This window comes from Pundamilia nyererei, unplaced genomic scaffold (genome assembly GCF_000239375.1).
Source record: "Pundamilia nyererei isolate P.nyererei 1_Seehausen unplaced genomic scaffold, PunNye1.0 scaffold00391, whole genome shotgun sequence".
Classification (NCBI taxonomy): Eukaryota; Metazoa; Chordata; class Actinopteri; order Cichliformes; family Cichlidae; genus Pundamilia; species Pundamilia nyererei.
In genome coordinates, this window is record NW_005187792.1 from 163,796 (window position 1) to 179,590 (window position 15,795).

The 15,795-nt window shown below is 39.1% G+C and overlaps 1 protein-coding gene across 1 annotated transcript in view; it reads right to left on the minus strand.

Annotated features, from left to right (window-relative positions):
• Positions 1 to 8,266: 8,266 nt before the first annotated feature.
• The window catches only part of camkvb (CaM kinase-like vesicle-associated b), a 43,770-nt gene continuing 36,241 nt past the window's right edge, over positions 8,267 to 15,795 (minus strand). Inside the window, exons 4-11 of the mRNA XM_005752928.2 lie at positions 14,270 to 14,344; positions 13,633 to 13,771; positions 12,106 to 12,226; positions 11,933 to 12,008; positions 11,636 to 11,772; positions 11,362 to 11,440; positions 10,087 to 10,174; positions 8,267 to 9,896 (exon numbers count right to left, since the gene is read on the minus strand). Coding sequence (XP_005752985.1) covers positions 9,534 to 9,896; positions 10,087 to 10,174; positions 11,362 to 11,440; positions 11,636 to 11,772; positions 11,933 to 12,008; positions 12,106 to 12,226; positions 13,633 to 13,771; positions 14,270 to 14,344 — 1,078 coding nt within the window. The 3' untranslated portion in view covers positions 8,267 to 9,533. The remainder of the gene's footprint in view (positions 9,897 to 10,086; positions 10,175 to 11,361; positions 11,441 to 11,635; positions 11,773 to 11,932; positions 12,009 to 12,105; positions 12,227 to 13,632; positions 13,772 to 14,269; positions 14,345 to 15,795) is intronic.

The following is a 15,795-nucleotide window of genomic DNA, read 5'->3' on the forward strand; positions in this document are numbered from 1 at the left end:
CCTGCTTTTTCATGCTAAATATATAAAACATGGAAAGTGCATGAAACAACATTTTATTTTGTAAAGGACAGAAAATGTTTTCCAACATCACACACTTAAGGAATTGTGTCATATACTTGGTTTGTGAAGTTAAGTCATTTACTGTGATGTACTGAGAAACTGTCACTTGGGTGGGTCAGGGTTAGCATTGGGATTTATTCTGAGTAACAGTGGACCTCTGTGGTTAAGAAGAACAAACATACTGGGCTTTAGATATACATGCATTAGACACCTAGGACACCCTTAGGTGCATTTATTCAACTGGTTACTAATGCAAATATCTAATCAGACAGCCACATGGCAGAAGCTCAATGCATTAAAGTATGTAGACATGTTGAGGACAAACTGCTGAAGTTCAGTTTTCGAACACAACCATCTCTAGGGTTTACAGAGAATGATCTGATCAACAGTTTTCTAGGTGAAAACCTTTGGTAATAACAGAAACCAGAGGATGATGGCCAGACTTTGGGGTGATAGAAAGCAGCAGTAATTCAAATAAAGACTCAGTGCACCCAAGGTATGCATGAGAGCATCTCTTAAAGCATAATACATCAAACCTTGAAGCAGATGGGCTCCAGCCACAGAAGATAACACTGGGCACCAGCAAAGATCAAGAATCTGAGGCTATAACTGGAGAACAGAAGATTAGTAAAATGTTGGTCTCATGAGTCACCGCTGTCACAGAATAGAGTCAGAATTTAGTTTAAACAACATGACCACATGGATCCATTCTGTCTTGTATCAACAGTTCGGGCTGGTGCTGGTATTATAATGTTGTGGGGCATGTGTTTTGGCACACTCTGAGCCCTTTAGTACCAACTGAGCATTAAATGCAATAGCCAACCTCAGTATTGCTGTTGACCATGTCCATCCTTCATGACCGCAGTGTAATCATCTGCTAATGGTTTCTTCCAGAAAGATAGCGGGCCATGTCACAAAGCTCAGATAACCTCAAACTGATGACAAATCTCCAGCAGCTATGTGATGCTATCATGCTAATATGTGACCAGAATCTCTGAGGGATGTTCCCAGCACCTTGATAAATCTCTGACATGAGGAATTAAAGCTGTTCTGAAGGGAAAAGAATATCCAAGAGGGTCATAGTGAGGTTTAACTAATTAAAAGCCTGGTTGATGTTTGCAGTTGTTCTCTGGCAGCCAGTGTTATACAGTACAAGCACACCTTTAAGTAGGAACGTTTTCCCCATGAATACTAAGACAAGCAAGGATGTAAATAAATAAAGAAGGCTTCATGTCCCTTTGATGCTCAGACAAACTCAAAGGGTTCATAATTGATGGGAGCTAAATCATAATGAGCAAACAAGCAAAGTCAGTGATGTGGAAGATTTTGCTTTGACTTAAAAAAAAGAAAAGATCAGAATGCAGAGAACACTTGCTCTCAGATGTTCATACATAAGTGCACACATGTACACTACAGGTAAAATGTTTTAAAACACCCAATTTTTTTCAATTTTTTAAATACAAATTTTGCAGTTTAATGTCTTGTTGCTCTCTGAAATGAAAGCAAACAACCAAGCAACTGGAATTAAAAAAAATAAATCATGGAATGAATTTATAGACCAAAATGTATTCTAAACTTTTGACTCATCAAAGTAACTGCCTTTAGCAGATATAGCAGCTGAGCACACCCATGTTCTTTCCACAATAGAAATCAAATATTCTTCAGAAAGTTCTTCCCATATCTGCTGCAGAAGTTCCCATAAATGTGGCACTTGTAGGTTGCTTTGCTTTCACTCTTCTGTCCAGTTCATTGCAAACCGGTTTGATGTGATTTAAGTCTGGAGACCATCGTGTTCTTTTTTTCCTGAGGTAGTTCTGCCATAGCTTGGACTTGTGTTTTGGGTCATTATCTTGCCTCTCACTGACCCTGGATCCAGGAAAACAGCCCCAGACCATCACACTTCCTCCTCCATTGTCTGACAGTTGGTGCCACACACTGTGGAGCCATCCTTTCACCTACTCGATGGCGTACAAATCCTGCGTCATGAACCAAAGTTTTCAAATTTTGATTCATTGGTCCATAACACCTTCTTCCAGTCTTCAGTAGTCCAATGGCAGTGTTTAATGGCCCGGGCAAGCCTCTTTGTCTTATTCTGACATCTTAACAATGGCTTTCTTGCTGCAACTCGTCCTGTCAAACCTGCAGCTCAAAGTCTTCTCTTCACAGTTGAAACTGAGGCTTGCTTACTCTGACCACTATTGAGCTGTGTTTGAAGCTGTTGGCAAGTGAGCCGCCTATTACGCAAGCTGCTAACTCTCAGAAACTTGTTCTCTGATTCAGTTGTGGCTTTGAATCTGCCAGACCTCTTCCTGTTAGAGTTTGCCCCAGTTTCTGAGTGCCTTTGATGGTGAAGGGAACTGTACACCTTGACTTTCTTTGCAATTTCTCTGTATGAAAGACCTACATTTAAGTGTTATGATGGTCAGTCTCTCTTCCATTGTTAATTGCCTTTTTCTCGCCATTTTTGTAGCAACACTTTCTGCAGTAAAATAATGTTCAACGGATGCTCACGAGGCTATGGTACTACAGTGTGTTCCACCACTGCTTTTATGCAGACAGAGGGGATCGTAAGCACTCCAGAAAAGTTGGAACACCAGCTTTTAAGGCTTGATCAACCTTCATTGCTGCAGAACTGCTGGCAGTTCTCCACTTACCTTTGTACCATTTCAAACTATTCACTGGACTTGTACGAATTGAACTGCAATAAATAACTAGAAAAATTGGGGCACTCTAAAACGTTTGACTGTTAGTGCCTGTCACAAAGGTGGTTGAGACCGTTCTACAAAAAGAACTTTCATTGCTCAGTTTAGACTAAATGACACATCTGAATAAGTGACAATGACAACATGCCTGCTCCTTTTTTTTTTAGAACAGGGTGGATTTGTTTCAGGATACAAGGAACAACATATCAGATTGTTTGAAAAACCATCACAGTGCATTCAGAGAGCATCAGATGGCGTCTGGGCTCTAGAGACTTCTGACGTCTCTTTTTCTCCTTATAGACAGGGCTCTGTTCCAACTGCTTATCTGATTCCTACCAGCGTACAGCAGAGGATGTACGGGGTGTTAGGTTGGGAGTCCCACGGTGCTGAATAGATGACACCAGTAACTGAGGTCAGCTTCCTGTGCTATGGCTGTCAAAATTATGTATGTCATCAACACGCAGATCACTTCTGATTCAGCCACCTCTGCCTCTGAATCATAAACCAGTTAAAACCAAGAAGCAGATCTACATGTTGGAAATTCAGCACCACTGACAACAAAAGGATGACCTATTACAATCTGATTGGACATTTCTGTGCTCCATTCTTTACAACACAATAGGGATGTGTTACTGTAGGGAATTATCAACAAAGAGTCAAATCACATGACATAGTGCCAAGCTATGGCATCATTCAGTGGACTTTTCAGATGTGGAATTCGGCTCTGTCTTATCAGCGAGTCTCATCTGGTACTCTGCCGCTCAGAGGCAGGAGAGTCATTCTCTGGATAGCTCCCACAGTGAGAGCTGTCGGACAGTGCCTGCATTGTCAGGAAGGAAAAACCCAGAAGTCTGAGAGGCAGAAGTCTGGCACGAAACTGTGTTCTTGTTCACAAGCATCCTCCTGAGGATCAACGGAGCAGTATTAAAAACTAAGGCCAGTCTGTTGGAGAGATGATGAACTGACAGCAATTTAAAGTCTCTTTCTGGGACTTGTCATAAACATGTTAAAGAATTCACCTCTAAAAGTATCTGGCAGTTTTATTTTACATTTATTCTGGCCTTTGTAAACTGTCAGCCGTCGTTTTGTCAGACGTTCGTATACGCTAAACACAAACAGAGGAGGCTCAGGGGAAAGTGCGAAACTACCGCTGCAGACAAACAGCACCTGTCAAAGTAAAGCAGAGGAATGGGAGGGAGCACCACTGCTCTCTGCTGCATCTATGCAATCATAGCAGGGGTCCTGCTCACACATGCATTTCATGCTATCAGCCAGCAGGTGGCATGTTGTCATCAGCACTGTTCATGTTGTTCAACTTCTTAGAAAATAAGTAAAAACACATGACACCTATAACACTTTAACTTATTCTATGATTTTATGTTGCCTGCAACATTTACTGACTGTGGTACAGGTACTCGCACCAAATCCCCCAGTGCTACTTGAAGTGCTGGATTCCTAAACCCTATAATTAAATAAGGTATTATTGGCTAAATCTATTCAATAAAAACGAATCAACGCTACTAACATAATGATAAACTGTTAAGGATGTTGGAGTGGTCAAGCTGAGCTACTGTTAGGCACCTTAGTTTATTCTTGGAGCTCTTTGGAGTAGTCTTCCCAAAAATTCAGAAGCACAACATAATTAAGTGTATATTTGTGTATATAATAGTCTGTATTTAAGGAAGGAAACTGGATAGTTTTAACCTATTAGCCTCATTCACTTATTCACATATAAATAAAAATGAGTGGGAAACATAAAAGGAACGTGTTGTTTACATTTAGCTTTATTCTCTGTTTAAAAGGCTTTTTCATGAAATACTAATAGTTAAATAAGATAAATAAGAGTACACAGAGTGATTCACAGCTCCAGTTACACTAAATAGGTTCAGTCAGTTTATCTATGAGTTTGTCTATTGAGAAATATCAGTATTTCAAAATTAACTTAATTGAACTTTATGTTGCGTGCTTATCACTGTTTAGCTCACACATGCATGTTTGTATGTTCAGGTAAGAAACTTCTATACTGCCGGTATTTTAATGTGAGCATATGTATTTAATGTTTGCATTGCAGGCATTTTGCTGTTCCTTCCACTGACGTGACTGCTGAGAGAAACAAACCTGGTCACCAGAGGGCAGTGTCAGCTTTTCTCTCATATACCATACCAGCTCTCTACAGCATGACTGAAGTATTTGGAGTGAAGTGTGGAGACTGTTTTGCCACTCCAGTTATATTTGCATTTGTAAATGATTACACTGTTCGTGCTTTCTTTCTTTCGACATCCAACATCATCTTTCTGTGATTAGACCATTGTTGAACATACCTGAAAATCCATATATTTTTAAGTCAGTAACTCAGATCTTGTGCTTCATGTAGATCAATCAAGCACTGTGAAACAATAGAACCATAGATATGAAACAGTAAACTGGACAGCTCAGCAACACCGAAATGTCTGAAAGATCACACAAGGCAAAGTTCATGGTGGCAGAAGAATTTTGTTGGTTCAGAAAAACAATCTTGCATCATCTAGCAAAGTCAAGAACACTGAGATAAGCCAGTCATTGTCAAGATCTGCAGTCCAGAGATACCTTCATGAATGGAAATGCAGAGGACTGGTTACACTCTAGAAAAAGAAGAATGAGATCAGGCTTTCCCAGAAAACTTAAAAACAACAGAAATCAAACAAAAAAAAAAGATGTTATGTCATGAGCATGTGTAGCTGCCACTGGAACTGATGTTTACTGATCATGTGACTGCTCGTGTGAGCAGCAGGATGAACTGTGAAGTGTAGAGAGCTATGCTCTCTGCACAGATTCAACCACATTTTGCAAAACTGAGCAGACCACAGTTTAAAAGGGATTGGAGCAAATAAAGTCGCAGTAAAATTCTGGAAAAGCATCTCGATGAAGGAAGCAAAGCATTTGGTGACGTCTATGGATTCCAGATGTCAGACAATCACTTACTGCAAACAATTTTCATCAAAGTATTAAAAGCAATCTTTGTATTTAAAATGAAACTAAATTTAATAGAGAGCCTCTGAAAATGGCGGACTATGTGTAAAAACGGCTGTAATGCCAAAACTATCAGTGCAAACTTTTTGTACAATTCAAAATTCAAGTCTGTACTTCAGTCACACATGTACTGATTTACAGTCCACCGTGGTGGTGTACAGAGACAAAACTAAAACAAATAGGTCTTTGTTTAATAAGTTATGGACCTAATTTGTAAAACCATGTCTATAAGAAGTATAGCACTTAAGTGAAAGTGTCTATTTTTGACAATATTTAAACATGTATGTATCAATTATTATATATTGCCATTTGACAATTTTTTTCAGTATATATTTGATTCATCTTGGAAAAATACCACAGATTATGCTCAGTGTCCTTATTGCCCTAGAAATATCATATATAGACTGTAAAAACATATTACTAAAATATTTCTTGGCATTAATTTAGATGCATTTTTTTAAAATTAACATTATTCATTGTCAAAGTTATACTATTATAGACTGTTCACAGATAATAACAACTGAAACATATACGTGTATTCTGTAGGATTTTAGAGTGAGAGGGAGGTAAGGAAGTTCATATGGGAATGATTTGTTTGATTTTCTTTTTAACCTGCATGCCAATAACTGAGTCTACAGCACATCTGTTAATCACTACCAGATTGAGGAAGAGGTAGTAACATCGACAAAAAGACCAAAAAGACCATCGATAAAAAGAAGAGATTCATTCTTGCTTGTTGCTGTAATTGCACATTATTGCACAAAATTTAGTTCCCAATGTGCAGTTATTGTCTTAGCTTTTAGCTTATATGTAAGCTTTGCCCAGAGGAAGAACATTTTTTGTATTCCATATGAATTTCTCTTCTCCTCTCAGCAAGGACGGACTCTGATCACTGGCATTTCATCTCCACGCAACTGCTTGAGAGAGTGAGGAAAAAGACGCTTCTCTCATCCTACCATTTTTAATGAAGTCATCCAATGACAAAAAGACAGAGTTAGGATCCCCTTGAGCCCTGATGGCTCTATCAATGGCTGCATACTATTGCAGAATGGGCATTAAAAAGAGAAAGTCTCACTAGAGGAAGCCTATTTAAACCCCGGAGGGCCTGGAGAGTGAGCTCTCTGCATTATTATTCCAGTGTGATGCAATTCAAGTGTCTTGGAAAGTGTCACCAAATGGCACTGCTGGGATTTTTCGAAACACGAGTTCACACCCCACGAGGATGGGTGCTAAGCTGGTGCTAATTGAGCGCGTGTAACACAGATGCTCTCCTCCGGGTTAGGGGGAAAGCAGAGTGTAATGACGCAGGTTCTTTCCCACATTTTCTCAAAATAATCTTCACTGGTTTGAAAGATGCTGTACACAATCTTTGCGCTTGGACGAGAAATAAGAGCTGATCGCACATGGATAAACAGATGAATCCAATTTTATTACCATCAAAGTCATCAACTCAGTCAAGGAGTACAGTACAGAGCTCACAAATGCAGGACAGGACCTACAGATGATCACTGGTCCTGGCAACATCACATCTACGAATACACCTGGAAGTGCTCGGCAAAATGAACAGACATGGGTTATTAAATACAGGGTTTATGAGTATGTATTGGGAAAAAGCATTGCTTCAAACTGTGCAACAGTATATGAACAGTATTTATTTGCCATCTAAACAAAGAGAACACACTACATGAAATAATCTATTCACATTAAAAAAATCGGATATCTTTCTGACTAAGCATCTTTTTAAAGATGAAATATTCATCCTAAACAATGTAAGAAAGATGGTGATGCAATCTGAACGATGCTTAGACTAATCTACTTTAAACACATTCAAAGAGATACTTTTATGAGTAAACGACTGTAACAAAAAAAGGTCAAACTTGAGATTCTATTGTAAACCTTTTCTTTTTTCTTCCCATTTAGTTTCAAATGGAGAAATATATCTTTTTATTATATAATTTGACAGGTGTGCACAGTAAATATTCTTGACAACAGAGTGGGGAAATCAGACAAGCTGGCTGTGCATAAGCCATGACATACTACACTTGAATTAAGTCATAGCACTGGCAGAGTGGCTACTGTCTTCATGTGGCCCGTGTTTCGGGCTCATGGGAACTTACAGTCCACCCATTGAGACACATATGAATTTGACAGCAGCCATATGTCAGTGTCTATGTAGGTCAGTGGCCCTCATGGGCCTGACAGCTGAGAAAGGACTACAGACTTCTACTTACAGGTATGTGGACTGTATCGAAAGGACACCAGGAATCACAGTTTCTGCAGCCAGTCAAATATTGCTCTAACTCCACTAGAGTGATTACAGAGGTTTCCTTCTGTAGCTCATTATTAAAACTCAAGGGGATCAGTGATAAGAAAAGATGAGATTGTTATTACTGTTTATCAAGTATAAGCTGAAAAATCTATGAAATAAAAAGAGAGAGTAAGAGCCAAATAAATAAAAAGAAACATAGAAAAAAGCAAAATGATCATGTACATAAAGTTTTAAATAAATACATAATAGAAATAGTAAAAAAAAACACAGTGTAAATATGTGGTTGCACATCTCAGTACAATACAGGTCAACAAAGAGTAAGTGATGGTGCCCTAATTACAGCAAAGTCACCACAGTGCATGAAGTATTTTGAGTCGGTATCTGAACGCAAATGTTTTGAACAAGTCAAAGATGGCGGGATGTCACGAGGGCATCTAAAAAAGAAAAGCTACAAAAAAATTTGGATGCATAGAACTGCTATGTAAAAATGGGAGGAAAAGAGTGGTGGGGTTGTTTCACATTAACAGCGGGGGCGCCAAAGGAACAGCAGCAGTTGATAGCGTAATGTACAGTATGCTTTTGAAAAGAACATTAGCCTTCACATGGCTTGTGGCAAGAGACGACAATGCTGTGGCCTGTGATAAGACAAAGCTGGCTGTAGCACATCTTTATCCACCAAGTGGGTGTAAAATGAACAGCAAAAGTGAGAAAGCATGCTGTTTTGGCTACTTCTACAAAGGTCTCTATGTACAGAATCTTTACACTTACAGCTATGAGGTTCTTTCCTGAGCAGGAACTTAGCAAAGAAACATAGTGTCTGTGTGTGCTTATGTGTGCAGCTGCCTCGTTCTAAACACAACACTGGCTTAATAAAAACTCCCAGTCGCTGATTAAAAGCCCATTAACTGGTAAGTGGAGAATACAACAGACGGTAAAGATAGCCATATGTGTCAAGTGAGAGAAGTGCTCGTGATCTTCTTCAGGTGCGAATGTTAAGAAGCAAAACTTTTCTACCGATTCTACAAACAAATACTGGAATTGCGAGGATAACTGCAGGGAGAAGTTTCCCAAGTCGGCTCATTAAAGAGGAATCAAAGCTGTTTTCAGCACAATTATGTCTTCCATTATTCTCTTATCACTATGAGAAGAAATGGAAAGAAAATGTTAGCTGCAAGCCACAGCTTGACAGCAAATCGTTTTAGCCCTAAAACTAAAGATTTTGAAGTTAGTGTTTATATAATCTGACGCACACTGGGGGAGGTCAGGGGGAAAAAAGCACCGTACATGGGTAAAAAAAAACAAACAGAAAAAGCCAAGGCAACGTAGCAGTCAGGCTCAGGAAAGGTAGCACACAGCTTCCATGAGATGATACTAATGCTGCAAGTGAAAGAGAAGCAGAGTCAGTGTCACCATGCTAGCAGCTAATGTACAGTGTGCAGGAGTAGGTGGGGACTGCAGAAGTCAAACAGGGCGCGGGGGTGGTAGGTTGGTTTTTAACCCTGCTCATCACCAGCTTCAGCAGGTGTGTGAAGGGCAGCTGAAGCTTCACCGTTGCAACGCGATGCGGGCTCGTCCCCATGTGGAGCCGGGCTGGGCTGCTGATGGTCTTCGGCTAAGGGCGCCACCCCGGCCGAGGCCTCTGGTGCCGGTTGACTTTTCTCCGCTCCGGCGGGGAGCTCTGTGACCGGAGCGGTTGAACCCTCAGGTGCTGTGGCAGATGAAGGAGCAGGAGGGTCGGCAGCAGCCTGGGGAGCTGTGGAGTCTGCTGGGGCCCCGGCTGCAGGGTTTGCCGCCTTTGCGTCACTGTGCTCAGGTGCTCTCAGTCTCTTCATGATGGTGGTGACCCGAACAGCTTTCTGTGGGAGAATTAAGATCAAACTGAACTCAAATTGATGCTATAACACCCCCCCCCAAAAAAAATGCAACTAACAGTTACACAACACTGTACCGTGCTGCTGTATATCCTTGTTCAAAGACAGTAGAACTATTGTCGAACTTTTTGAAAAAGAAAAAAAGCTTCCGGAAAGAGAGAACAAAAGGGCTCACCTTCCATTTAGCTCTGGCAAAGTTCTTTTCTATTTGTGCGCACACGTTTTCCTTGATGTTCTTATCTGAGGCTGCACCACCAGAGATCCTGTTGCACAAAACAGGAGAAATACAACTTCACAACAGAGATTCACATTATCCTTACCTTCATGTGCCACGGGCTGCTACACACAGTATAACTCAATTTGCTGTTTGTTTTATCGATTGGCAAACTTTTCTAAGGACAAAATAACCTTTAAGGATCATTTTTATCTTGGCTATTTTTCTTCAGGAATTTGGCATTGACAGTCTATTTGTGTTCATAGGTTAGACTTGTGAAATATAAATAAGCAGTGGTAACTGGGAAGCTAAAAAAATGCTGTATACAGGTAATAAAGTCAACTTGATAACATGAGATTATATTTATAGAGAAATGTAACAGGTAACTCCAATTAAATGGTAAATGGCCTGTATTTATATAGCGCTTTACTAGTCCCTAAGGACCCCAAAGCGCTTTACATATCCAGTCATCCACCCATTCACACACTGGTGATGGCAAGCTACATTGTAGCCACAGCCACCCTGGGGCACACTGACAGAGGCGAGGCTGCCGAACACTGGCGCCACCGGGCCCTCTGACCACCACCAGTAGGCAACGGGTGAAGTGTCTTACCCAAGGACACAACGACTGAAACTGTCCAAGCCGGGGCTCGAACCGGCAACCTTCCGATTACAAGGCGAACTCCCAACTCTTGAGCCACGATCGCCCATTTAAAGCACATTTAGACATGCAAATGGGATTCAGAAGAATGTTAATCAATATATTTTCAGGGAACCAAGTTTTAAGACTGTTTGTGCCTGATCTTTGTCTCAGACGCAGCCAATAATAATTGGCTAACTGCTAATAATCCTACTATAATGATCGTAGTATATGTATATATATCTGTCTGTACCCTATCAGCTCCCTAATGGGTGGGCTAATCTGAATCAAACGTTGCACAAATATTGTTGCACCTATAGTGAACATCTATATGCTTAAAAAAAACATTTATAATAAATATTTTTGCTTGATATGTCGCTGTCACCTGTGCAGAATTTGACTGTCAGAGAGTGCACTGAGAAAGTGCAAATAATGCTCAGGACAGTAACAATCCTGGAAATGCTAACCACTGTTTCTTTGCATGATTCTACCAAAAAACAAAATGAACTTTTGAGAAGTCTTTCAGGTCAAATTAATATGGTCGGATCAGAGTCCTCTCATTTAAATGCACAATTTATCAAAGCTCCGTTGCCTACCATTCATGGTTTATAGCCTCCTGGGCTGTCAGTCTCTGGTCTTGATCCACCTCCATCAAACGAGCAACCAAACTCTTAGCTGTCAAAGAAAAATATCGTACAGAAGAAACTCAACAAAGAACAGGTATATTCCCCCGACAGACGAGAACATAAATATGACATATGTTTGAACACTCTAGCGGAAAGAAGAGGAGAAAACTCTCCAAATCTGAAATGTTTACCGAGCAAGCTGTCAGTGTGTTGCTTCACAATGTTATCTTTATCCTAAAAGTACCTGAATCAGAGATTTCATCCCAGTACGGAGAGTCAAACTCATAATCTCCTGCTAGGATCTTTCTGAACAAGTTCTTGTCATGGTTTTCATAATCATCATCATCAGTTTCATCGTAGAAAGGTGGGTTGCCTGACAGCCTGATGTAGGATAGAGTGAAAAAAGAGTGAATATGTGGAGTCCAAAAAAAGCCTTCATCCCATATTTAAACAAGCTTATGCTGTAACAGAGCATTACAGATCAATCAAATTTCCACATGTGACTGAGAATAAGCCTTTAAGTCTCATAAACATAACTTACAAAATATACGTGATGACGCCTGTTGCCCAGCAGTCCACAGGTCTGCCATATCGCTGTCTGCCAACTACCTCTGGAGCTGCACCAGAAAAAAAGACATTCACTAAATTTCTACACGTCTGTAAACCAGAACAAGCACTGCCTCATTTGCATGTTGTGAAATTTAATATTCTCACCCAGATACTCTGGCGTCCCACAGGGCTCTTTGATTAGTCCGTTCTCCAGCTTGGCAAGATGGAAGTCACTGATGACTATTTTTGAGTTCTTCAGGCGGTTGTAGTAAACCAGGTTCTCCAACTGTGAAAAGTGACGTTTTGCAGCTGATGTAATATTCATATTTAAGGCATTAAAAAAAGCGAGTTTAAATTTCCAGTGGTTTCAAAACAAAAATAAAGAGAAGACTTAAACGATGTAAATGTTTAATTATGTATTACGAAGTGGGATTTCAACAGTTTTCACAGCATTTGTCACTGACACACATTTAAAAGTCCAAAATCATACAACACCTACCGTTCTCTAATTGTCTCAAATTTGCATACTAATGAGTTGCAAGACAGTGGTTTTTAGCTACATGCTAATGCTATCCCTCTCACTGCTCATAATGATAACACTAGCTAATGTTTGGCATGGTTACTATATTGTAGTGTCTTAGTTTTATGAAGCCTATAATCATTATTTTTGGAGGTATTTGGTGAGAAATTAAGGTGCTGCTATCTTGCTATCATGGTGCAATGATGCTATCTTGTAGAAAAATGCTAACTTTATCAACAAGAGGCTACAAGGACTAAACATTATCTCATATGGTCTGAGATTTATGATAAGTAAGACAACACAATTAAACGAGTTAAGATGAAGAAGAAAAAGTTGCTTAAAAGTGAAATTAAAACAAACGAACAAAAAATTCAAATAAAAGAATAAAGACAATAAAAGCTTTAATAACAATAAAAGACGACCAAAAAGCAACATTACAGAAAAACAAGTCAATAAAAAGGCGTCATTGATCCTGAAAGCCTTGTTTCCTTAGTGTTATCTACAAATGAACACATTTGTACCAGCATCATATGGAGGTGGCTTATGTGAATTTGAAAACTAGTCAAACATAGCATTGGGGGAAAAATAATACTAGATGTTTGTGCCTGCTCTCTTCTTTCTATGCTGTGAAGGACATACATAACCTATGAGATGCTCTCTTAAGAAAACAAACCTGAAACTTGCCATTTTTCAGTGTAATGAGATTAAATACGTCATTTTTAAGAAAGAAAAGTGGTGTGTGCAACATCCCGCTGCAGGAGGCAGCTGTCAGAGGGTGGAACAATTGTGACTATGCACAATAGCAGGTAGCTTGGCAGAAAGGGAAATTAATTCCAAGAAGCAGATGTTTTGGATTGCACACCTTTTCTCTAAGCTGAGGTTTGTTGTTGAGAAAACTGATAACGGTGCAGAAATGTCTTTCAATTTGGTTTTTCAGGGAAAAGTCATTTAGCCATTTAGTAAAACTGGACTGAAAGTTGCTGGAAACCTTTTTACATCATAGTCTTTATTTCAATGTGATGAAAACAGCTTTTAACTGATTAACTGAGGACATGTGTTTAAAAATGATATTCTTTGTATATTCTTGTCTCTTTTAATGAACTCCAGTACAGTCATGTTGTTTTGAATACTTCTGATTTGATGATGCGACTTGATATCCTGAAGCATATTACCTTGAGATTTCTGTGAACAATGTGGAGTGAGTGGAGGTAGGCAACCGCCTCCAACACTTGGCGTACCACATTGCTGGTGTCCCGCTCTGAATAGTAGCCTTGATCCAGGATCCAGTCAAACACCTCTCTGCCTGTTGCACTGTGGAAGTTGTTGGAAATTAGGAATGCAATTTAATTTCAGTAGTGAAAGCTTTAACGAACAGTTTAAATTTAAGATTTACTAAAAACTTTTCTGTCTTGGCCTATTCTTTTCCTTCCTTTGCTCTCTACTATTAACAGTTTAGAAAAAAGAAAAAAAAAATACATCTGTAATTTAAACTGAAATAAAGACATCCTAATTTGATTATTATTTAACAAGATTGCATAAAAGATTTCCGTATAACCAAAAGCTTTTTAAATCACAAAAAAAGAATCCCATGTTCTGGAATTCCATGGAATACAGTACACAAGATTACAAAATCATGAAAGAGCTAATTTCACAATGAATACCAAGTGACTGGAGCTGTTCTTGTATCTACAGGACCTTGGGCTCATTCACCACAAGTATCAACAATATAAACAGATACATTTCAAGTTTAAGTTACGGTCAAGACAAGCAGAAAGCTTTTCCCTTGGCTCATCAGACATCGGAACTCACAGTTCAAGGAAGAGGAAGTACTCTTTTTTGGTCTCAAAGACATCCACCAGTTGGAGAATATTGGGATGCTTTACCCTGAAAAGATGTGTCAAAAGACACAAGAAGAGAATCAAGTCAAATATCAGATAAGATCTGAGTCATTCATTCTTTTAGAAGGCTAATGTAAATACCTTTTCATTTTAATGCACATAAACAACATGCATTCTGAAATCTGAGAGAGGGAACAAGACATATTTAAATATGTCTTGTTCCCTTTACTGAAATCATTTTCAGTAAAATTATCCCATAGATACGCAGATTTGTGTAATCTGATGTATCCATATGGACATATATCTCAAACATTTATATCATGAGCATTGACTATGCCTTCAACAACCACAGCAACATGCAAGAAACTCTGAAGGACATTCACGAGCCTACTGGTTATTTTCATGATCATTTTTCCACAGAGCTGACTGTGGAAGTCTGCTAAAAAGCTCTGTCTTTAATTGCTTCCTTATTCAATCACTCCAAGCACAAAGTTAATTTTGTGAATGGAAAATTGAGATTTGGGACATTTATGAATGATTTTCATCGTGCATCACAGGTGTGTGTTTCGTAACCATAATTTACATGTCTGAATCAGAATCCAGACACAAGCTGTGAAGTACTGGAGAATTTTTAAAGAGCACATACTCATCATGTGTTATATAAATGTTCTTTTTCAAACCTGCCATGAAATAAATGGCAGAAAGTAGATGCAGTCCAGTATATTACAGACCAGCTATTAGCTACTGTAACAACTTATTAAAGCAGATAAACACTATTTTTTTCTGTTGTTGTTTAGGACTGGAATATTTAGTTTAGTTTTAAAATAATCAATGATGCCTAAAAACTGCACTTCCTGGAAGGGCTACCTGAGGTTGGTTCCAAAAGTGAGTCAATCCTCAAACACCCCCAAATGAACAATGTCCAGCTTCATAGTGACAGTTTATGTTTTACAGTATGATACAAAAATATTTCCAGAAGATACTAAGGTGTATGCTGTTGAGCATTTCTGGTAAGGAATAGTATATAATATTTTAAAATGATATTGGATCATGCAAATCTAAGTAGCTATACCCAATGTCTTGATGCAAACTCAATCATCCAAGTAAAAGAAAAAGAGAATTCTGTTCAACTGGATTTAGCTTTTTCAGTGGAAGAAACATTTCACCACTCGTCCAAGTGACTTCTTCAGTCTCAGCTGACTGCAGATTTCCCCAACCTTATAAACAGTACCTTTGCACAATGACTGAAACTAGCACAACAGAATGAACAATGGCCTGTGAGGTCAGTTCTTTGATCATTAATACCTCTTTAATGTTTCCATACCAACCCAATTAGACGTGTACTAGATCTACTACTAGATCTGTTACTTTTCCCGTATTAAACTATGGCTGCATCACATGTTAAACTGAGATTTAAATCTCAAATCCAGGATATTTACAGGGGAACCAAAACATGAAACTAAACAAGAAGAAGCTAAACTGACAGAACATACAACT